Source organism: Panthera pardus, unplaced genomic scaffold, assembly GCF_024362965.1.
Source record: "Panthera pardus isolate Hobbes unplaced genomic scaffold, ASM2436296v1 HiC_scaffold_6, whole genome shotgun sequence".
NCBI lineage: Eukaryota > Metazoa > Chordata > Mammalia > Carnivora > Felidae > Panthera > Panthera pardus.
The window spans coordinates 65,286,452-65,311,506 of record NW_026526991.1 but is presented as its reverse complement, the minus strand read 5'-3'; the positions used below and the strand labels follow the sequence as shown (position 1 = coordinate 65,311,506).

Below are 25,055 nucleotides of genomic sequence, written 5' to 3'. Positions count from 1 at the left end.
ATTCTTCAAGGAACAACTTGAATAGAATCTTTCATTTGGAGAGGATTTTTTTTTTTTAATTTTTTTTAATGTTTATGTGTGTGTTGTGTGTGTGTGTGTGTGTGTGTGTGTGAGAGAGAGAGAGAGAGAGAGAGATTGAGAGAGAGAGAGAGAGAGAGAGAGAATGAGCAGGGGAAGGGCAGAGAGGGAGGAAGACACAGAAACCGAAGCAGGCTCCAGATCTCCATGCTGTCAGTACACAGGGCTCAAGCTCACGAACTGTTGAGATCATGACCTGGGCCAAAGTCAGAAACTTAACCAACTGAGCCACCCACGTGCCCCTGATTTGGAGAGGATTCTTAACTCCAGGAGAGTTTAGTGCAAGAAGATAAATAGCTCTTCCAAGTAATATTCCTATGGAAGAAAACCAAGTGTTTTTAGTAATATAACCCTTAATGAGTTTTATTGAGAAAAACATAAGACAAAAGCTTTATTGCTTTCTCTGTCTTATTAAGAAAAGTATATTGTTGATTATAGAGTCATAGATATACTATATTGGTTGAATAATATAAACACTTTCATATTTTAGGTTATCAGAATCTTACCTTATCATTGTATCTAAGTTTTGCCTACAGTTCATTTTATAGTGATCAGTACTAAGTATTTTGATCATCTCAAAAATGTATATTACAAATTAGCCTTCTTTGGATTACACATTATATACCTTCCCATTTCTGTGGTTTTAAACCTTATCATTGTTCAGTAAGCCTGAAACAAACAAACAAAAAGGGTAGAATGATATGAAAGCAAGTGTACTAAAAAGACTTAGGTTGTAATACAGACTTTGCTTATTACTTAGACAAGATACTTTACTTCTCTTCATATATAAAAGTACTTCCTTTTCAAGCAATATGGTTGACTGAAGAACCTGAAAACATTCCTGTTATAAAATATGTAGAAATACAGAATGAAAAATAACATACATGATTTAAAAATGCATAGGGGCACCTGGGTGGCTTAGTTGGTTAAGCATCCAACTTCAGCTCAGGTCATGATCTTGCAGTTCATGGTTTTGAGCCCCACATTGGGTTCTGTGCTGACAGCTCAGAGTCTGGAGCCTGCTTCAGATTCTATGTCTCCCTCTCTCTCTGCCCCTACTCTGCTCATGCTCTGTCTTTCAAAAATAAATTTCTTTTTTTTTTTTAATTTTTTTTTTTTTTAACGTTTATTTATTTTTGAGACAGAGAGAGACAGAGCATGAACAGGGGAGGGACAGAGAGAGAGGGAGACACAGAATCTGAAACAGGCTCCAGGCTCTGAGCTGTCAGCACAGAGCCCGACACGGGGCTTGGACTCACGGACCGTGAGATCATGACCTGAGCTGAAGTCGGACGCTTAACCGACCAAGCCACCCAGGCGCCCCTCAAAAATAAATTAAAACATAAATAAATAAATAAACAAATAAACAAATAAAAATTTAAAAAATGCATAGCCCAACTCAAAAAGTTAAGGAAATCCCTGGGAGCCAAAAATATAGAGGGCATTAAAAACCAGCATTTTAAGCCTGAGCTAGGTAACTGTGAAACATTTTGCCAGTGTCAGTAACAAATGGGTTTTACCACTCAGGGCCCCAAGGCTTGTCCTAGGTTAGGAATTGGAGCTAAGATCTTACATGAAATTGAGATCCTAAAAATATTTCACCTTTAGGGAAAGGGTGAACTAGAACAAATCTTCCCACTGACTTCTGAACACAATATTCTTACTATGCGTGTTTAAGAGGGATATTTCAGAAAACAAAGAGGGACGTCTGCGTGGCTCAGTGAGTTAATAAGCATCTGACTTGATTTTGGCTTAGGTCACGATATCACAGTTCACTAGTTTGAGCTTGGGGTTGGGCTGTGCACTGACAACACGTGCACAGAGCCTGCTTGGAATTCTGTCTCCTTTCTCTGCCCCTCCCCTGTGTGTGCTCTCTCTCAAAAATAAACAGACTTTTAAAAATATACAAAAGGATTGAAAATAAATCTCAAATTGTGTGTTTTATCATTATTAACATTATATTGTAGTTTATTGATATTATTTTTCAATATCATAGAATAAAGCAAATTAGTAAATAATTTAATGTTTTTAGGACCTGAAACAGCATACAGAGAGGAGAGATATGTTTAAAATTATATAAGAAAAAGCCTTTTAATGTTATGTTTGAATTGAAAATATTATTTTGAATTCAAGTTGTAAAAAATGAAATCTCTTAACTCTATCCACTGAAAAAAATCTAGAAATAATGACTCCCCAGTAACAATAAACATACCTAGCTCTTAGATACTGGTTTCTAACTACTGCTGCCTACCAAAAAGAGCCAGGTCTTCTTGGAGAAATAGCCAATTTCACATTTTGCAGTGAGACAAGAAATGAAAATTAGAAGGATTGGAAAGAAAGAAAAAAATGGTTGTTATTTGTAGACCATACTATTATTTTCTATCTACATACACAAGCTAAGAAAGTTAGAAATTATAATAATTCATCAAATTCTTTTAATTCATTTAATTGCTGTGTATTAAATTGATATACCAAAAGGAAAACAGAATAGTAGTTGTAAATGGTATATTTTTTATCTCCAATCTCCCAGAGTGGAGGTGGGTGGGAGGAGAATGGATGAAATAGATAAAGGGGATTAAGAGTACGCTTATCTCGATAAGCATTAAGAAATGTATAGAATCGTCGAATCATTATGTTCTATACCTGAAACTAATATAACACTGTATGTTAATTATACTTGAATTTAAAAAAAAATCCTTAGGAATAAGTCTGACAAAATTGGCATATCTATTTCTTTTTTAGTTTATTTGTTTATTTTGAGAGAGAGAGGAAGAGGGAGGGAGAGAGAGACAGAGAGGAGGGAGAGAGGGAGGGAGGGAATCCCAAGCAGGCTCCGTAGTGTCCACGCAGAGCCCAGTGTGGGGCTCAGACTCACAAACCATGAGATCGTGACCTGAGCTGAAACCAAGAGTTGGACGGTTAAGTGACTGAGTCACCCAGACACCCGGGCATATCTGTTTTAAAGAACATTTTGGCATTATGTCATGAATTTGTAGATGCTCTGATATTCAGGAATTCTAGTGGTTTTACACAATAGAGACCTTCTCTCATTGTTCCAAGAAGATATGATTTTTTTTCTTTTTTTTAATTGCTTACAATGTGATAAACATTGTTTTAGGCACTGAAGAATCAGTAGCAAATTAGCATAGGAATATTCATTCCAGCATTTTTCATAACAGCCAAATATTGGAAACAATGTAAGTGCCCATCAACAGAATGAATAAATTGGCTATATTCATACAATGGAAATGCTGTGTAACGGTTCAAATAAATAAAAGATGCATTTATCAACACACACAAAAATCTAAAAAAACAATGTTATATGAAAAAAGCGAATTGCATATACACATGTATTGTATGATAATATTTATGTAAGGCAAACAATAGTATATATTACCTATGGATATATACATACATCATAAAAGTGCGAAAACATGTATCAGAATAAAACCAAATTCAAGGCAGAAAATCTCTGTGAAGAGGAGGGAGATGGGATTTATGAGGGACTTCATGGGGGCCTCAGTTGCCATCTATTTTATTTTATTAAGCTGATTATCATGTAGTGAATGTCCATTATGTTTTGTATGCCTGAAACAGTTTATAATAAATTATCCTTATAGTGTTATTATATAATTAAATGATATGAAGTAAAAATGTTTTTGAGGGGTGCCTGGATGGCTTAGTTGGTTAAATGTCGACTTTGGCTCAGGTCATGATCTCGCAGTTTGTGAGTTCGAGCCCCGTGTCAGACTCTGTGCTGACAGCGCAGAGCCTGGAGCCTACTTCGGATTCTGTATCTGTCTGTCTGTCTGTCTGTCTCTCTCTCTCTCTCTCTCTCTCTGCCCCTCCCCCGCTTGCACTTCTTCTCTGTCTCAAAAATAAATAAAGACATTAAAAAAATAAATTCTGAATTATTAAAAAAAAGTTTTTGAAAAATGCTACTGAAAAATCTAAGTTGTTACTGTTGGTGGCTCGTTAAACTATTTACCTTTCTCCACAGTATGCTGAGATGAGGAAATGTTGAGGCTAAATTAATACCTGATACCTAATTAAACCACCCTTTCTTGAAATAAAATCTGGCACATACCTTCTATTTCTAGAAATGTTCTGCTTTTCTAAGTTTTGAAATTAATTTTCTGTGTGCTCTTATCGTTCATCTGTTAATCATTTTCAGTGAGATGGTTGTATGTACTCTCACTGTCACTAAAGAGTGATACATACTGTTAAACATGAAACATCACTTTTTCTGTTATTTTCTATAATAGGCATCAGTTGCCAATTGACGAACTGATGTTAGAATTAAATAACCCTGTCATCTTTTCCAGATAAATGCAGTGCGTGCAATAGTTCCCAATAAGAGCAACAACGAAATCATCCTGGTTTTGCAGCACTTTGATAATTGTGTGGACAAAACAGTACAAGCGTTCATGGAAGGTAATCCTAACTCCGTTTTTTAATAAGTTTGTATTTGTTCAAATAGACGTTGCTTCAAAGTTCTATTAACATTCGTTCAGCAATCTGATGTTTTATAGATGATATAGCAAACCCCAGGATAACATAATGTACCATGCCATTTTTTTAAAGATATCTCTTAAAGATACCTCTTTCAGCCCTAGAAGTATCATTCATAAGCTATGTGATATCTTAGAATAAAAGACAAGCTGAGAAAATGCCATCATTTTACTCAAAATGTTCTCTGTTGGTTTTAAGAACAAATAGTATGACTAGTGGTATAAGGTACTTGATTGGAATTGGGTTGAATAAGAATTTAAGAACCTCTTAGTGACAAAGCAGTGATCCAGCAGCCCAGCAACAGATGTCAAATTCAAGGACTCCACATTCTCTTCCAGGCTGCTATGCCATTTAGTGTGGTTCCTGCAAGTGATTCAAATGTAAGGGTTTGAGTTTCCTTGTCTGACATATGGAAGATTGGTGGGGTTAGCCAAGGCTTCAGTTTATAGAGTTGAGGAGTGTTTTATAAACTTCTTTCCGCATAATTTGTTTTGAGAAAAACTTTGCTTGAAGCTGTTGCTTCGTTAAATACCAACGTCAGATTAGGTCTCCCTGTTTCTATTGTCCTGAATTTGTCAGTGTAGAATAAACAGACCCAAATACTGTAAGGTTTTTCTTTATCATCATCTGTTTTCTTTATAATGTTAGTATTTGGGTCTAGAATAGTGTATAGCTCTCTCTTAAGCAACATAGCCAAATGGTATTTGATCTTCTAGAGGGGAGAGGATAGCATATTTGGGCTAAAACCAGTTATCTTTGTATACTGTCTAAGCTTTATAAATAAAAGAATCTTCCAAATGGTCAGGCTGCATTACTCTCTTCTTAGAAGAACTTACAAAGGAAATTACATGGAGAAGGGGGGGGTCTAAATGGACAGATATTCCAAAAGGTAAATATGATAGGATTATCTCATCATATTAGCACTTAGACTTGAACCTTAACCTTTCCTATTAGGAACTTTGGAAATTCTCCAGCAATTACAAAATGCAGGGACACTAATTACCTTGTTGACCATGGATGTGGTAGGAGAGAAAATCTGTAGTTGGTTTCTTTTACAGGTAGCGCCAGTGAAGTACTCAAAGAATGGACAGTAACAGGCAAGAAAAAGGTAAAAATGAATTAAATTTACAAGCATGGTATTGGCATTTTTATCATTAAAAAATTTAGGCCCTGGGGTGCCTGGGTGGCTCAGTCGGTTAAGCTTCCGACTTCAGCTCAGGTCACGATCTCATGGCTCGTGAGTTTGAGCCCCACGTCAGGCTCTGTGCTGACAACTCAGATTCTATGTTTCCCTCTCTCTCTGACCCTCCCCTGCTCATGCGTGTGCGCTCTCTCTCTCTCTCTCTCTCAAAAATAAATATTAAAAAAATGTTTTTGTAAATTTTAGGCCCTGCAAACATAATTGAAAGAAAAGATTTACATAGAAAAGATTTACATATGCCACTGCACTTCATGTGGTTAAAAAAAGTCTTCTGTGACATTGAAACACAGCTGTGTACATAGAGTACCACACAGTCTCTTCCGTGTGATTTAAGGCAGGAAACAGAATGACTTTGCCAGGGTGTAGTTGCTGAGGTAATATTACGGATGAAACGAGAGCATGTCAAGGATAGCAGAGCTCCTCTAAAGAAAGTGATCTAGTCCAGGGGTTTTCAGTATCATTCATATTGTAAATCAGTTAAAATAGCTCAAGATTTTTAGGTCAGACAACTTTGTTATATAGTCTCTGATATTAATGAGCTTTGACTTAAAGCCTTAAAAGGGGCTTTGTATTATTAGCTATGCAGAGGAGGCTTATGTTTCAGTTTAGGGAGGTAGAAGTCACTTGGGCTGTGGAGTTAATCAAAACTGGATTTATATCCTGTTCTACTACTTAACTGGCTTTGTAACATTGGAGTATTGTTAACTTTTGTATGCCTTAGTTTGTTCATCTCTAAAATAGGAAAATAATACTCAGCAAATATAAGTACCTGATACAATATCTAACATGCTCATTCCCTGCTCCTTATCCACTTAAAACTAGAATGCTTTTGGGGCGCCTGGGTGGCGCAGTCGGTTAAGCGTCCGACTTCAGCCAGGTCACGATCTCACGGTCCGTGAGTTCGAGCCCCGCATCAGGCTCTGGGCTGATGGCTCGGAGCCTGGAGCCTGTTTCCGATTCTGTGTCTCCCTCTCTCTCTGCCCCTCCCCCGTTCATGCTCTGTCTCTCTCTGTCCCAAAAATAAATAAAAAACTTTGAAAAAAAAAATTAAAAAAAAAAAAAAAAAAAAAAAACTAGAATGCTTTTGGGGTGCCTGGGTGGCTCAGTCGATTAAAGTCTGACTTTGGCTCATATCATGATCTCATGGCTCATGGATTCGAGCCCGCATCAGGCTCTGTGCTGACAGCTCGGAGCCTGGAGCCTGTTTCGGATTCTGTGTCTCCCTCTCTCTCTGTCCCTACCTCACTCATGCTCTGTCTCTGTCTGTCTGTCTGTCTCTCTCTCTCTCTCAAAATAAATAAATAAACATTGAAAACAAAATTAAAAAAAAAAAACTAGAATGCTTTCCCTAAAGGATGCTGGCTCATCTCAAAATGCTCCCCACTGTAAATGTAAATGTAGCTCCTTTAGGGGCACCTGGGTGGCTCATTCCATTAAGCGTCTGACTTTTGGTTTTGACTCAGGTCAAGATATCACGGTTTATGAGATTGAGCCCCGCATCGGGCTCTGCACTGACAGCACGATACCTGCTTGGGATTCTCTCTACCTCTCCTTCCTTCTCTCTTTCTCTCTCTCAAAATACATAAATAAGTATTTAAAGATAAATAAATAAATCTAGCTCCTTTAGAAAATGCTTAAAGTACAGATTTTAGTCAGGTATCTCTGGGAATAATAGTCTCTTTGGGATGCTCTTTTCCTGTATTCAGTTAGTGCTGCAGTTCTGGAATCCTTTCTTGATGACTCTAAATCACTTCATTAGGAGTTCTGTTAGGTCTTGACCAAACCAGGTTTGGCCCTAATGACTCTTGAAATGTTTTCCAAGTGGAACCTAGTACTTCTACTGATTCCCCTAAAGTGCTCTCCATACCTGTAATTTTGAGTATTTGCTTAACTTCTTCCCATTTTTTTCACCCAATATAAATAGCTACGTGTGCTATGAAGAACAGCAGTGTATTAATTTATTGCCCCAGGATAATAAGTTATTAGTGATATAAGATATACTTGAAGCTGGAAAAGCATATGTTGGAGACAAATAAATTTCTTAAAATTTAAAGAAAGAAAAATGGCTTCAGTTTGACCATCCCAAATGCCCAAATCCAGTCTGGTTAACTGTTGGGATTAATTCAATAGGATGTGACCATGAGCAGTTACTAACATAGTTACCATATATGCGGAGCAGTGATGTGAAAACTTAGTTCACATGGAGGAAAGTAGTTAAGAGAAAGAAATGAAAGCTGTGGGGAGAAGACAATTATATCTAGAATACCCGCAGTGCTCCTGTTAGAGCCATCGAAAACGTTTGGGGGGATAAAAGGGATTGGGGAAAAATTGATTCAGTAATGTCAGTCTAGTTGTTTTTTTTTTTTTTTTTTTAATGTTTTTATTCACTTCTGAGACAGAGAGAGACAGAGCATGAGCAGGGGAGGGGCAGAGAGAGAGGCACAGGATCCGAAGCAGGCTCCAGGCTCTAAGCTGTCAGCACAGAGCCCAACATGGGGCTCGAACTCACAGACTGTGAGACCATGACCCGAGCTGAAGTCGGACGCTCAACCGACTCAGCCACCCAGGGGCCCCTAGTCTTACAAATAGAATTAAGATTGCTACTAGAGCTGTTGTTTGTCAAGGTAAAAGGCAAAGGAGTTTTTGTTTAATTTTTCTATTTTCATAGGTAATATATTGATGTGGCTCAAAATTCAAAGCTCTAAAAGATAATACACTGAAACATCTTTATCCCTTCCCTGTTCCCCAGCCATTTGGCTTCCCACCCCAGAGGTAAACAGTATTGCCAATTTCTTATGTATTATCTGGGATACTTTATGCATATATAAGCAAACATGAATATATATTCTTCTCTTTGCCTGCTCTTTTTTTCGTGTAATATATTTTAGAGTGTATTCCATGTCAACATATAAAGAATTGTCTTGTTCTTTTTAAGGATGTATAGTCATTCTGCTGCTTGGATGCACCATAATTTATTTAACCAGTCCTTTATTGATCAACATTTGGGTCATTGCCAATGTTTTGTTACTATTAACAGTATTTCAGTGAATAACCTTATATATAATTTTGTACATGTGTCAGTATCGCCTAGGATAAATTCCTAGAAGTGGAATTGCTGGATCAAAGGATATGTGCATTTGTAATTTTGATAAATACTACCATACCAGATGACCATAGAGAGTACCACTTTGCATTCCCACAAAGTAGTATAGGAGAATGTTTGTTTCTCCATATCCTCAACCCTGTCAACTCTTTTTGACCTTTGCTAGTCCAAAATGAAAAATGATACTATAGTACATCAATTTTTGGAAATTTTTGAAAATTGTTATTAGTTCTTCTGTGTTTGGTAGAATTCACTAGTGAAGCCATTGCATCCAGGGCTTTTCTTTGTTGGGGGATTTTTTTTTTAAGTTTATTTATTTTGAGAGAGAGAAAGCGTGAGTGAGGGAGGAGCAGAGAGAGAGAATCCCAAGCAGGCCTCACTCTGTCAGTGCAGAGCCCAGTGCAGGGCTCGAACTTGTGAACCATGAGATCATGACCTAAGCCGAAGTTGGATGCTTAACTGACTAAGCCACCAGGTGCCCCTGTTGGGAGATTTTCGATGACTGATTCAGTCTCTTTACTAGTTATAGGTCTGTTCATATTTCCTATATTTCTTCGTGATTTAGTTTTGGTAGGTTTTGTGTTTCTTTGTTGGCATGAAGTTGTTCAAAGTGTTCTCTTGTAATCCTTTTTATTTTTGTAGAATCTATAGTAATATCGCCACTTTCATTTTTGATTTTAGTAATTTGGGTCTTCTCTTTTTTTTCTTAGCCTTTCTAACTAAAGGTTTGTCAGTTGTGTTGATCTTTTCAGAGATTCAGCTTTTGGTTTCACTGATTTTTCTCTATTGCTTTTCTGTTCTTTATTTCATTTATCTCTGCTCTGATCTTTATTATTTCCTTCCTTCTACTAGCTTTGGGTTTTAGTTTGTTCTTTTCTAGTTCCTTAACTGCAAAGTTAAGTTGCTAATTTGAGATTATATGTAAGATATATATATATTATATTATATATATATATAATATAATATAATATATATAAATACTTTCTAATGTCAGCATTTACAGTTAGCAGTTTCCCCTTTAGCATCACTTTTGCTGTACTCTTTGAGTTTTGGTATGTGATATTTTCATTTTCATTCATCTCTAAGTATTTTCTAATTCCCCTTGTTATTTCTTCTTTGATCCATTTGTTCTTTAAAAATGTGTTAATTTCCAGGGGCGCCTGGGTGTCTCAGTCAGTGAAGCATCCAACTCTTGGTTTCAGTTCAGGTCATGATCTCATGGTTTGTGAGTTCAAGCCCCTCATCAGGCTCTGTGCTGACACTGTGGAGTCTGCTTGGAATTCTCTCTTTCCCTTTTCTCTGTCCCTCCTCCATTCACATTCTGTCTCTCCCTCTCTCCTTTCTCTCTCTCTCTCTTTCTCTAAAAATAAACATTTTTTAAAGAGACATAAATTTTAAAAATGTGCTAATTTCCATAATATGAATTTTCCAATTTTTCTTTTGTTGATGTCTCACTTTATCCCATTTTGGTCAGAGAAGACACTTTGTATGATACCTATCTTTTAAAATATCTGTTGAAACTTCATTTGTATCCTTATATATGGTCTATCCTGAAAAATGTACCATGTACATTGTACATTCAAGAAGAGCATATGTGCTGTGCTGCTCTTGTTGGGTAGAGTGTTCTGTTTATGTTTGTTAGATCTAGTTGGTCTGTCATGTTTTGTTTTGTTTTTTAATTTTTTTTTTTAACATTTATTTATTTTTGAGACAGAGAGAGAGAGCATGAACAGGGGAGGGTCAGAGGAAGAGGGAGACATAGAATCTGAAACAGGCTCCAGGCTCTGAGCTGTCAGCACAGAGCCTGACGCGGGGCTCGAACCCACAGACCACGAGATCATGACCTGAGCCGAAGTCGGACGCTTAACCGACTGAGCCACCCAGGCACCCCTGTCATGTTGTTTAAATCCTCTGTTTCTTTACTTATCTTCTGTCTGGTTGTTCTGTCCATTGTTGTGAGTAGGATATTGAAGTCTCCAAGTATTATTGTACAACTGTTTTTCCCTTTAATTCTGCTGGGTTTTGCTTCACATATTTTGATAGTCTGTCATTAGGTGTACACATGTTTATAATTGTTATATCTTCTTGTTGTATTAAGCCTTTTATTAATATATAATGTGTTTCTTTGTCTCTTATAACCTTTTTTAATTTAAAGTCTACAGGCTTTATTTAAAGTCTAAAGGCTATATTAATAGCCCCAGCTCTCTTTTGGTTACTATTTGCATGGAATACATTTTTCCATCCTTCCACTTTCAGTCTATTTGTGTCTTTGAATCTAAAGTGAGTCTCTTGTAAACAGCATATAGTTGGATCATGTGTATTTATCCATTTTGTCAATCTCTGTCTTTTGATTGTAGAGTTTTATCAATTTACCTTTAAAGTAATTACTGATAAGGAAGGACTTCTGTCATTGTGCTGTTTTCCGTTTGTTTTTAACTTTTTTTCTATCCCTCATTTTTTGCATTACTGTCTTCTTTTGAATTTAATCTGTTATTTATACTGAAATGTTTGAGTTCTTTTCTCATTTCCTTTTGTGTATATTTTATAGCTATTTTCATTGTGGTTACTATGGAGATTACATTTAATATACTAAAGTTTTAACACTAATTTGAAATTATACCAGTTTATATTCAATAACCTACAAAAACTCTGTTCCTTTACAGCTCCATCCCCACTTCTTTTGGTTGTTGATGTCACAGAATTATATCTTAATACATTGTGTTCCCCAAAGCATAAACTAATAATTCTTTTATTTTTATTTATATTTTTTTATTATTTTTATTTTCTTAATGTTTATTTTTGAGAGTCAGAGAGAGTAATAGTGGGGGAGGGGCAGAAAGAGAGGGAGACAGAGGATCCAAAGTGGGCTCTGCACTGACTGCTGTGAGCTGGATGCAGGGTTTGAACTCATGAACCTCAAGATCATGACCTGAGTTGAAGTCTGATGCTTAACCAACTGAGTCACCCAGGTGCCCCAAACTAATAATTCTTTTAAATGCATTAGTCTTATGGGGCGCCTGGGTGGCTCAGTCGGTTGAGCGTCCGACTTTGGCTCAGGTCATGATCTCGCAGTTCCTGGGTTCGAGCCCCGCCTTGGGTTCTGTACTGACAGCTTGGAGCCTAGAGCCTGCTTTGGATTCTGTGTCTCCCTCTCTCTCTGGCCCTTCCCCTCTCGAGCTCTGTCTCTCTCTCTCTCTCAAAAATAAAACATTAAAAAAAATTTAAATGCATTAGTCTCTTAAATTATGTACAAATAAGATCTGGAGTTATAAACCAAAGTAGATTTTAGATTAATAGTTTTTTTTTTTTAAACATATTAGTCTCTTAAATTATGCAGAAAACCAAATATATAGTTACAAACCATTATAATAATGCTGGCCTTTATAATTGCTCATGTACTTACCTTTACTGAGATTTTTATTTTTTCATAAGGCTTAAAATTACTGACTAGTGTCCTTTCGTTTTATGTTGCAGGACTCCTTTGAACATTTCTTATAGGGCAGATCTGGTGGTCATGAACTTCCTCAGCTTTTATTTATCTAGGAATATCTTAATTTCTCCTTTACTTAAAAAAAATTTCTTTTTTAATTTTTTGAGAGGAAGTGAAAGAGTACATGAGCAGGGAGGGCTAAAGGGAGAGAGACAGAGAATCTCAAGCAGGCTCCATGACCAGCACGAAGTCTGACACACGGGGCTCAGTCTCACAGACTGAGATCATGGCCAGAGCCAAAATCAAGAGTGAGACACTTAACCAACTGAGGCACCCAGGCACCCCTCTCCTTCACTTTTGAAGGATAGTCTTGCCAGTTATAGGATTCTTGGTTGACCATACTTTTCTATTTCAGCCCTTTGAGTATATCCACGTACTGCCTTCTGGCCTTCATGTTTCTGATGAGAAATCTGATGAAATCTGATGATTTTATTGAAGATTCCTTGTATGTGATGAGTGACTTCTCTCTTGCTGCTTTCGAGATTCTGTCTTTTGAAAGCTTGATTATTATGTGTCTCAGTGTGAATCTCCTTGAGTTCATCTTACTTAGAGTTAATTAGGCTTCTTGGGTGTTTATATTCATGTTTTTCATTAAATTTGGGAAGTTTTCAGCCATTATTTCTTTTTCAGATATCGTCAGATATTATTTCTGTCCCTTTATCTTCTTTTCAGACTTTTATGATGTGTATATTGGTCTACTTTTTGGTGTCCCACAGGTCCCTTAGATTCTATTTACTTTTCTTCAGTTTTTTTTCTTTCCTCTTCCTCAGACTTTACAATTTGCATTCTCCAATCTTCAAGTTCACAGATTTTTTTTCTTCTGCTGCTGAAATCTGCCTTTGAATCTTTCTAGTGAATTTTAAAATTTCAGTTATTCTATTTTTTAGCTCCAGCATTTCTTAATTAATTTCTTATTTTTTAATGTTTTTTTATAAGTGAAATCACTTGTTTGTCTTTGTTTTGAACGCTTATTTATTTTTGAGAGAAACAGAGACAGAGTGTGAGCAGGGGAGGGGCAGAAAGAGAGGGAGACACAGAATCTAAAGCAGGCTCCAGGCTCCAAGCTGTCAGCACAGAGCCCAATGTGGAGCTTGAACTCATGAACCATGGGATCATGACCTGAGCTGAAGTCAGATGCTCAACCTGTGGAGCCACCCAGGCGCCCCTTATAGATTTTTTAATGTATTTTTTGAGAGAGAGTGCAAACAGGGCAGTGGGGGGGGGGGGGCATTCAGAGAGAGGGGGTGACACAGAATCTAAAGCAGGCTCTCAGCTCTAACTCACAAACCCTGAGGTTGTAACCTGAGCCGAAGTCGGACACTTAACCAACTGAGCCACCTAGGCACCCCTCTTAACTAATTTCTTTTAGGTTTTCTATCTCTTTATTGACATTTACATTTTGTTCATGCTTTGTTTTCTTGGCTTTGTCCAGATCTTCTTTTAATTTTTTGAGTATCTTTAAGACAGTTGTTTTGTTTTTTTTTTTAATTCCAGTTAACATACAGCATAATATTAGTTTCAGATGTACAATATAGTGATTCAACACTTCCGTATATCATCTAGTGCACTTTTTAATCTTCATCACCTACTTAACCCATCCCCCTATCCACCTCCCTTCTGGTTACCAAAGGCAGTTACTGTTGATTTTTTTCCCTTTAAGTAGATCATACTTGTTTTTTGTAGTTGTGATTTTATGTTGAAAAACTGGACATTTGAATCTAATAATGTGATAACTTTGGAAATCAGATTCTGCCCCTTCCTCAGGATTTGCTATTTTTTTATTATTGTTTGCTTTCTGGGGGCACTGCTCTTTTTATTTCCCTGGAAGTCACTCAGCCAAAGCTGGCAGGGCTTACAACAATGGGAGAAGGTGCAATAACAATGGATGCCTGACTCTTTGTCTACACTCCTGTGATCAAAAAAAGCTGAGCAGGGTTCAGAGTGCAGATTCCCAAAATTTGGAGGACAGGGTCCTTTTTGTCTGCCCTGGCTCCCACAATGTGTGCGAGCTGCTCCAAGAACAGGTGCACAGCTGCCTGCACCCTAAGGTAACTGCTTCTATGAGAGGAGCTGATACAGACTGAGATTAACCACGATTTACTGTCCAGGTCTTCACCTGCAAATTTTAAGTCTTCAGTAGACTCCAGAGTTCCAAAATAGTTACATTACACAGATTCTGCCAGTGTAATTATTGTCTAGTGAGACAGATTACTAGTGCTTCCTCCTCTGTCATTGTCCCAGAATCCTCTGCAGTGCAGTTTTAATTTATGTCTCTTATTAGACTGAGGTTGCACTTCATTCCATGTGTTTGTATCCTACACCATTTTTTTCTATTGGGCTGTTGTTTTGTTTGTTTTTTGTTAGAGCTCTGTATAAATTTAACTTTTTGTATATAAGTTGGACGTATTTCACATTTTGTAATTTCTTTTGATTTGGTGGGTTTTTCCATGCATACATTTTTTATATTTATGTGTTTGAGTTTATCCAAAGTATTTTACATACTTATTTTAGTCAGTAGTTCAAAATATACAAGAATGTGTTCAATTTTGGGGAGGGCATACGAGAAATTAACAACATTGATTGCCTTTGGGTAGCTAGAGTTACTTCTCTGGGTTGTGGGGTCTTCTTTTTCTTTTCTTTTTTTCAAATCTTGAATAACCATTAGAACAAAAAGAAGAAAAGCAAACCAAAGCCTACAGCAGAAGCAAGTAACAGTATCCCAGATTCCAGTAAATCGGTTTCCATTCAAGAGGAACAGACTGTGCCTTCTTCAGAGAAAGGGGGTATTAATGGTTACCATGTCAACGGTGCCATCAATGATACTGAGTCTGTGGACTCACTCAGTGAAGGTATGGAGATACTTTCAATAGATGCCAGAGAATTGGAAGATCCTGAGTCTACTACACCAGATGTGCTGGATAGAACAGGTGAGTTTATTAACAGGTCTTTGAAAAGTTGTTTTCTGTTGAAAAATATAGGGGCTTCCTGGTTGAAAAAGCAACCAATAAATTGAATTTAGTTAGTCTTTTATTTTTTAGTTTTTGTTGCCTTTTATATGAAAGAGTCAAATTTTGTTCAGTTGATTCTTGAACAACGCAGTGTGGACTATGCAGGTCCACTTACTTGTGGATTTTTTTCCCCGAAAAATTATAATATAGTACTGCAAATATATTTTCTCTTCCTAATGATTTTTTTTCCTAATGGTTTTCTTAATAACATTTTCTTTTCTCTAGCTTACTTTATTGTAAGAATATTGGATATAATACATATAAAATACAAAACATGTTTATTGACTGTATGTTATTGGTAAAGCTTCTGATCAACAGTAGGCTTAAGTTTTGGAAGAGTCAAAGTTATATACAGATTTTCAACTGCAAGGGAGGGGGTCAGTGCCCTTAACCCCCACATTGTTCAAGGGTCAACTGTAGTTACCAAAGGCCTAGAAGAATATAGTTGTTATTCCATTGTCTTATATTTTAATTTTAGTTTAGGTCAGTCTTGTGGAAATCTTTTAACATAATAATCCCTCAGTAGTTAGAGATTATAGAAGGTGACCTTAAGACTTTTTAAATTGCTTATTATTAAGGACAGTGATGATGATGAATTGATGTTGATGTTACTATTTTAGGGCCCAACACAGTGAGGAATATATAATAGTAACTGTAATCCCGTGGCTTTCATGAGAAGTAGACTGTTGGTTTTTATTGTCCCACATTTGTTTTCTAGTAAAGAATTAAGATTAATGTTGTCAATTCAAATATCTTGCACATTTTTTGTTTTATTAACCATTTTGGTGAATGTTGGGAAGATACTGGGAATATGTCTTTTAAAGTTGGCTTTTTAATTACTTGGTTGTTAATCCATTTCCACTTGCTCTGTTGCTGCTAGAGTTATTATGTAATGACAATTTAAGAGTTGTTCTGTACTTCTCAGATGTTCTTTTATTGATTAGCTTGCACACACAAAAAGACTTAGAGAAAAATATAGCACCTACGCTATAACCTCAAATAAACCAAAGATAGTCAGTGGCTTCCTTTTTTTTTTTTTTTTTCCTGAGCTAGCTCTTCTTTGATATCCTAACTCTTTGTGCTTTCCGTAAAGCTTTTAAAACTCTCGGGGTACCTGGCTGGCTCCGTTGATGGAGCATGCAACTCCTGATTTGAATATTGTGAGTTCGATCCCCACGTTGGGTGTAGAGATAACTTTTTTAAAAAACTTAATAAATAAATAGATTAATAATAAAACTCTCCCTTCCCTGGAACAGTGTAAAACTCTTTTTTCCTCAGTATAACTTACAGAAGCTATAAGAAATTAGTGCTTCCTTGTGCCCAGAGCTACCAAGGTACAGGGAACAAGCTAGCTTATCTTGAGATGGGTTAACACAGACTCATCCTTTTCATTCAGGATGAAGTTTAGGGCTGAGCCAGATGCTCCTGATAGTCTCGTCCAACTGATTCTGCTCTTTGTTCTATTTTGTCAGTTGTTTTTGTTCATAACCTTTCAGAGGCATAGTTTTACCTGAAACATTTTTACCTTTTTTATTTGTTTATACTTAAGACTGCTTGATTGATTTCCTCCTAACTTTTACTCTAAAATACTGGCCTTTCTTTGACAGGGTCCATGCTGGAGAATGGCATCTCTGATTTTGAACCCAAGTCTTTGACTATGCAGTCTACTCAGAATTCTCAACAAAATAGGAATGCTGCGAAATCTCTCTCAAGACCTACCACAGCACCTCAGTTTTCAAATCTGGGGATGGAAGATTTTCCACTCTCTTCCACCAACAAAAAGCTAGGTAAATCAGAAGGCTACCTTTGAGAGAAAACAAAAAAAAAAAATTGTGCTTTTGGCTAGAGAGGGCAAATTTTCTCCTTGTTCCTCAGATAAGATCTCAGAGGTTAGCAGGTAATACTTTTTCTGTTTTTGAGGCAGCAACTACCCTTCCCTAACTCCGTGTACACAGTTGGAGTCTGATAGTATTTTAGATGCTGTACAGTCTTGTTACAATGACAGGGATCCTTTTAGTGAATGAAAGTCAAACTCTACTGGCCAGAACGACTTTTCTACTAACAGTAACTTGTTTCTTTTATTTGCTTTACTAAACATTTTTGTACTGTTTCCTTCATTTTTATCTCCTGGTTGATTTAATAGTAAAAAGCTCTGCCAACTCTGACATGACGTTTTAAAGAAATCTTTTCATTTCTCTTCACAACTTCATGCGCTTACTAATATCTGTCAGACTGTAGCTTTAAACAAGATCGTTTCCTCTTAAGTAAGTGTGCAGTATCGACTGGTGGTAGTTATTTGCTTTTTTTTTTCACTATACTCATCATTTAAATAATCAGCCAGTAATTAAACAGGTAGAGATGATAGCCCCTCTGAGTGTCATACATCTAAAGCATCGTGGTCCACTCCACTAAATGTACGAAACAGAAATGTAAAAGACACTTGTAACCTGTAGCTCTTTATTGAATTATTTATTCCACATGAGCTAAATTTAATTAGTGAAGCTTTCCTTTTAAATCTAACATGACCCTCAGCTTGGTGCAGAAAGCACGTCAAAAATACTCAGTCAAGCAAAAAGAAAAGCACAAGACTTGAAAGCTCTTTAGATTTGGAAAGAAATCAAGTTGCGATGAGGAAGAATTTAAATAAAAAATTGGAAATCTATATCTTGGCACATTAAACTTCTTAGATCTATGATTTCACCTATAAATTGTATATATAACTTTGACATTGGTGAATATAGAAAGGTTGGTAGAACTTTTGGAAACTGATTAGAATATGTTGGGTGGTAAATATATTTCATCTTTACCTATAAAGTTGGCTTATCCACATACAATGTTTCGAACTACTACACAGAGAATTTTATTAATTTTGTAATGCCTGCATGGTGAATTATAGTCCAAACCCTGTCATTTAGAGAGTTTTGAAACACTGGTACCTATTCAAATACTTTACTTCATTTTGGATAGTTTCTGAAGTTGCTGTTGTCAAATTCATTAATCTTTTTTTTAACAGTTTCTAGTCTGCTGTTAATCCTATCCAGTGAAATTGTCATCTCAGACATTGTCTTTTTTCACCTCTAGAGGTTCAGCTGGGTTTTTTAAAGTATCGACCATGTCTGTCCTTAATATGTTTATGCTTTTCTCTGCCTTCTTGAACTTACGGTATCTGATTGTATCAGCTGTTTTGAGGTCTTTATTTACTTGACTCTACATCTATGACATTTCTGCATCTGTTTCTGTTAGTTGATTTTTCATTATGGATCATGTTTGTCTGCCTCTTTGTATGCCTAGTAATTTTTTATTGGGTGCCAGACATTGTGAATTTTGCTTTGTCGATTGCTAGATAGTTTTTGTGTTCTATTTAAGTACTGTTATGATTTGTTCTGGGACTATTTGGTAACAGTTTGAGGCTTGTTTTTAAGCTTTGTTAGGTGGAACTAGAGTAGCCGTTAGAGCTAATTTTGCCTCATTACTGAGGGAGTACCCTTCCAAGTGTTCTACCTGGTGCCCTATTCTGGCTGGTGTGAACATGAACTATTTGTGGGCTGGGTGAGGTCTGAGGCTTGTTCTGCGTATTCCTTTCCAGTGGTTCTTTTTCCTGTCTCAGGTAGTTTCCTCACACCGATGCATTCAGAATCCCCTGCAGATCTCTGTACAGTTTTCTCATCTTTGTGTAGCTCTTTCCTCTCTAGTATTCTGCCCTTAGAATTCTAACCACCTTGGCCTCCCCAAGTTCTTAGCTCTGTCCTCTCAATTCAGGATTAGGATTTCTCCTCCTTGCACTGCAGCCTGGAAACTCTTTCATGGCAGTAAGTTGAGGCAATCATAGGCCTCACTTCATTTGTGTCTTTTCTCAGGGAAGAAGTACTGTCTATCATCTATTGTCTGAAAACTAGGTTTCATATGTTTTGTCTGTGTGTGTGTTTAGTTGTGTAAGACAGGAGGGTAAATCCAACTCCTAGTACTCCATCTTAGCCAGGATACTTAGTTAAAAACAAAAATCTATGAAAACATCAATTTTTTGGTGAGGAGGGTGGCCATTAAGGAAACATTTTTAGTCCACATGACATTTGTTACTTTACATGCTTAGGTGTTCATATCTAACTTTCAGGTTACTTGTGCTCCTTTTTTTATATTAATCCTTGGGTTTTCTTCCCAAGGTTCCAATATTGAAAAATCTGTGAAAGACCTCCAGCGCTGTACAGTGTCTCTCGCACGGTATCGAGTTGTAGTTAAAGAAGAGATGGATGCTTCCATTAAGAAAATGAAACAAGCTTTTGCTGAATTGCAGAGCTGGTAAGTTAAGTTGCATTTGATCACATGGCACAAAGATGATCATTTATAAACATGGTCTGCCATTCACCAGGTCCTTTAATTTCTGACTCTTAACTGCTCTATGTAGTGGGAAGAAACTTAAAAATCCTGAGGTATATTTAGCTTTCTGCTTCATTCAACTCCTTTTGGTCACATGGCCATTTTGCAAATGGGTGGTACAGAGAACTCTTTGTGTTCTGGGAATGGGCTTGAGGTTGATACTGTTCAGAAAAGGACAAATAATTATAGAATGGACCATACATCCTTACTTTAGGGTCTGTCTTTTAAACCAGGAACCTGCAACAAATGGCATGATGTTTTTGAACAAAATTATGAAGTAGAAAAGACCTGTCTTTGCTTTCCCACCTCCTGTCATCCTTCCTAATGCACTCTGCCCTGAACATATCTTTGGTGCCTTATTATTAATCGATTTGTTTTAATTTTGTGTTTTTCAAACTGTGTTCTAAAAAAAATACTCTTAACTAGGGGCACCTGGATGGCTCAGTCTGTTAAGTGTCCAAATCTTGATTTCAGCTCAGGTTATGATCTCACAGTTTTGTGGGATTGAGCCCTGCATCAGGCTCTGGAGTGACAGTGCACAGTCTGCTTGGGATTCTCTCTCTCTCTCTCTCTCTCTCTCTCTCTGTCCCTTCCCCACTTGCATGCTCACTGTCTGTCTCTCTCTCTCTCTCTCTCTCTCTCTCTCTCAAAATAAACTTTAAAAATAAAAATAAAACAATAAAAAATACTCACATCTTAAAATATATTAATATGTGTTCTGTAGGGGAAATAGGGTTTGGTAGTTAAAGAGGTTTGAAAATACTTTTTTAAAAATTTTACCACTGGACTGAAGTGCTTTTTCAATGCTAATGTGCACTGTGAATCTACAAGAGGGAGCTATACTGTGCTGTTTCTCAAGCGTATTTGACTATAGAATCTTTTGCGGGGAGAAATATATTCTAATGTTTTTTAAAATTACTGAAGCTAGTTTTAATCATTATATATTGAGGTGGTAACTAATACTGAAGCCATAACTCCTTTCTGGGGAGGTATTTGCATTTTTATAAGGGACTTGTTTGCAATGGAAAAGCCCTGAGGACCAAATTCAGTAAAGTGATGGAAAGACCAGCAGCTAGGTTGATGTTTGGAGGTGTAAGACTGTCTACTTTCCTTCTCTGTAAGACGTGCCTAGATCTGAAATATGAGAGGAAGCGTTCATGAATAGAGGAAACCTACCCCACTCTTCCTCCCAACCATCCATTTTCTTGCCTGTTTGTGGTCATATTCAACCACGTCTCTGTTCATCAGCTTAGTATGGTTACTTCATGCCACAAGAAACAAGAGACAAGGGAGTGTAGGCAGCCTCCGTCCTGTGGAATTGAAGAGGGCATGAATTAATGAAGATGTAGAATAAAGCCTCCAAAAAGTTGCTGACACATACTTTTATCATTTGCAAAGTGTAGAATGGTCCACTAAATCATCATAACCAAAAGTACATATATGTTTGTGTATATAGTTTTAAGTTTATTTATTTATTTTGAGAAAGAGAGGGCAGGCACATGCATGGGGTAGGGGGCAGAGAGAGAGAGAGAGACAGAGAGAGTGAGGAAGAGAGAGAATCCTAAGCAGGCTCTTTGTCCTGAATCCTGAGTTTTCCCTTTCAGGTTTTATAGCTAGAAATTTAATGTCATATCTTCTGTCTTTCTTACATACATGTTTGCTTCAGCCAGAAGACTTAACATTCACATTCCCTCTTCTATATACTTGTTGATGCCACTTTTCTATCCTGATATCTTCTTCTATATCTTTATACTTCTCTAACTCCAAGCAGTCTTCCCAAACTCACCTTAAATTAAGCTCTAACTTCTACGAATATTTCTAAGTAACTGGTTTCTACTCTTTATGAACCTTTTGGGAGAAAGTACCATGCCCTTCACTCTGGATTACTATCATATCAGATATTATTGACTCATTTGGAAAAGAATAAAGAGCTAAGAGTAGATCATCCCAACTTTGCTTTGATAAGCCTCTGGTTTCCATGATTGTTTAGCTTACTGATTACTTAGCCACAGGATCTGATTGTATTCAGAACCAGCCTAAACCAGGAAATGCAGTTCCGGGAGAGAGATTTGTGAGTTCCTGTTGACTTGGAACCCAGCCAAGGAGAGCCTCCTTCGATAAATGACAAATGAAATGGTTTCCTGCCTGGGAACTGTGTACTTAGGATTGATTAGCAGACGTGACAACCGGGTCAATTTAACTTGAGGAAAGAGATTTACCTGCCCTTTCCTGCTGGTGCCCTTCTCTCTGGCTGATTGGGTTTTTATACTACCTTATTTCAATGCCCCTTGCAGTTGCTACTTCAAGACATAATTGGCAGGTAAGCTAACTCCATTTGGCACTGAACCAGAGCTTACAGTTAATGTCACTCAGGAAGCCATTTTTTGTGTTGGTTATAGTATAAAAGAAAAGAAAAGGGTTTAACAAATTTGCAACAGTAAGATTACATTGATGGAGCACTAGGGGAATTATACAGATAACTGCTTTCATTTTGGGGCCAAATGAAAGCAGACACATACCTGTGGGAAGGTAAAATCAGAGGCTTTTCCAGTATGTAAAACTCAAAATCTGTTTGTTGGTGATCCAGTAATAATCATCTCTAGACCCAAGTTTACTTTTCTTGTCCATTCATAAAATTTGTCTGACTTACATTGTTGGAGCTATTAGTTGACTTAAGTTTAAAGTTATTAAGGAGCAGGATATGGAATGGAACATGAAGCTAAAGTAGATAAATCATTTTGGACAGTTGTCATATAATATGTTGGTGAAAATGCCAACAGGAAATACACTCAACTTGCCTTTGTAAAGCAACTCAACTCCTTGTTAAAGGAGAAAATGGAGAGGCATCTCTTAAACACACTCAACTCTTTGTTAAAGGAGAAAATGGAGGGGTGTCTGGGTGGCTCAGTTGGTTAAGCATTTGACTTTGGCTCAGGTCATGATCTCATGGCTTGTGGGTTTGAGCCCCGCATCAGGTTCTGTGCTGACAGCTCAGAGCCTGGAACCTGCTTCGGATTCTGTCTCCCTCTCTCTCTCTCTCTCTCTCTCTCCTCCCCTGCTCATGCTGTCTCTCTCTCTCTCTCTCTCAAAAATAAACGTTTTAAAATAATTTTTTAAGGATAAAATGGATAAGAAATTTGAAATTCTAAACATATAAAGTCAATGTAAGTCTTTGCTTATGACTGAAATTTTTCATAGCTGATTCCTCATTCACCTTAGAAAAGTTACTTCTTGGCACAAAAGCAGACACTGAGATCAATGGAACAGAATAGAGAACCCAGAAATGGACCCACAAACGTATGGCCAACTTATCTTTGACAAAGCAGGAAAGAATATCCAGTGGAAGACAGTCTCTTCAAGTGGTGCTGAGAAGACTGGATAGCGACATGCAGAAAAATGAACCTGGACCACTTTCTTACACGTACACAAAAATAAACTCAAAATGGATGAAAGACCTAAATGTAAGACAGGAAGCCATCAAAATCCTCAAGGAGAAAGCAGGCAAAAACCTCTTTGAACTTGGCGCAGGCAACTTTTTACTCAATACGTCTCTGGAGGCAAGGGAAACAAAAGCAAAAATGAACTATTGGGACCTCTTCAAAATAAAAAGCTTCTGCACAGTGAAGGAAACAATCAACAAAATTAAAAAGGCAACCGATGGAATGGGAGTAGATATTTGCAAACGATATATCAGATAAAGGGTTAGTATCCAAAATCTATAAAGAACTTATCAAACTCAACACCCAAAAAACAATCCAGTGAAGAAATGGGCAAAAGACATGAATAGACACTTCTCCAAAGAAGACATCCAGATGGCCAACCAACACACAAACAAATGCTCAACATTACTCATCATCAGGGAAATACAAATCAAAATCACAATGAGATACCACCTCACACCTGTCAGAATGGCTAACATTAACAACTCAGGCAACAACAGATGTTGGTGAGGATGCAGAGAAAGAGGATCTCTTTTGCACAGCCGGTGGGAATGCAAACTGGTACAGCCACTCTGGAAAACAGTATGGAGGTTCCTCGAAAAATTAAAAATAGAACTACCCTATGACTCAGCAATTGCACTACTAGGTATTTATCCAAAGGATACAGGTATACTATTTCAGAGGGACACGTGCACCCCAGTGTTTATAGCAGCACTATCAACATTAGCCAAAGTATTAAAAGAGCCCAAATGTCCATTGATGGATGAATGGATAAAGAAGATGTAGTATATACATATATACCTTCTTTTTGATTACTCAGCAATCAAAAAGAATGAAATCTTGCCGTTTGCAACTACATGGATGGAACTGGAGGGTATTATGCTAAGTGAAATTGGTCAGAGAAAGACAAATGTCATATGACTTCACTCATATGAGGAGTTTAAGATAGGAAACAGATGAACATAAAGGAAGGGAAGCAAAAATAATATAAAAACAGGAAGGGGGACAAAACATAAGAAACTCTTAAATATGGAGAGCAGAGGTTTGCTGGAGGGGTTGTGGGAGGAGGGGATGGGCTAGGTGGGTAAGGGGCATTAAGGAATCTGCTCCTGAAATCACTGTTGCATTATATACCAACTAACTTGGATAAATTAAAAAAATAAATTAAACAGCAAAAAAAGTTACTTCCTTTTAGTTGAGCTTCTCTTTTAGAGAAGATGTTAAGCTACAGGTAGTCTAACCTAAGGCTTTTAGATCCTTAAAGTCCATATAAACTTTAAATTTATATGGTGAAAACTTACATATCATTTTAAGAACCAAAGCACTTTCAAAAATGTCTATTTTAGAAATAAAGGAATGGGCTAATGTAATAATGTGTTATCAAAAATCTCCATAGCACTCTATACCTTTAAATTATTCTTCAGTTGTTGCATATTTAGTACATTGATACCTTATTTCTATTAGTAGTTGGCCTTCTTGGTTTTTGATATCCTTTAATTTAAATTTTTCACTCTTTTTTTTTTTTTCCTGAGAGAGAGAGAGAGAGTGTGTGTATGCATACAAGCGGGGGAGAGGGAGAGAGAGAATCTCTGGCAGGCTCCATGTCCAACAAGGAGCCTGATACAGGGCTTGACCTCATGACTGAGATCATGACTTGAGCCAAAACCAAGAATCAGACACTTGACCGACTGAGCCAACCAGGCGCTCCTAAAATTTAACCCTTTAACCATCTGTGAAAATATCTAGTAACATGATAATTATCAAACAGTTTACCAAACATTCAGTCATATTATCTGACTTATTTATCTGGATTTCTATCCTGCTAAGTAGGAATTTTAAATTCAACTTT

The 25,055-nt window shown here is 37.0% G+C and overlaps 1 protein-coding gene across 3 annotated transcripts in view; it reads left to right on the top strand.

Annotated features, from left to right (window-relative positions):
* SPATS2 (spermatogenesis associated serine rich 2) overlaps positions 1–25,055 on the top strand; it is a 149,126-nt gene that overhangs the window by 106,054 nt on the left and 18,017 nt on the right. For all 3 annotated transcript variants that reach the window (XM_019419247.2, XM_019419248.2, XM_019419249.2), the window contains 5 exons: positions 4,404–4,512; positions 5,649–5,698; positions 15,050–15,311; positions 17,000–17,179; positions 19,553–19,688. In XM_019419247.2, the coding sequence (XP_019274792.1) occupies positions 4,404–4,512; positions 5,649–5,698; positions 15,050–15,311; positions 17,000–17,179; positions 19,553–19,688 (737 nt within the window). The remainder of the gene's footprint in view (positions 1–4,403; positions 4,513–5,648; positions 5,699–15,049; positions 15,312–16,999; positions 17,180–19,552; positions 19,689–25,055) is intronic.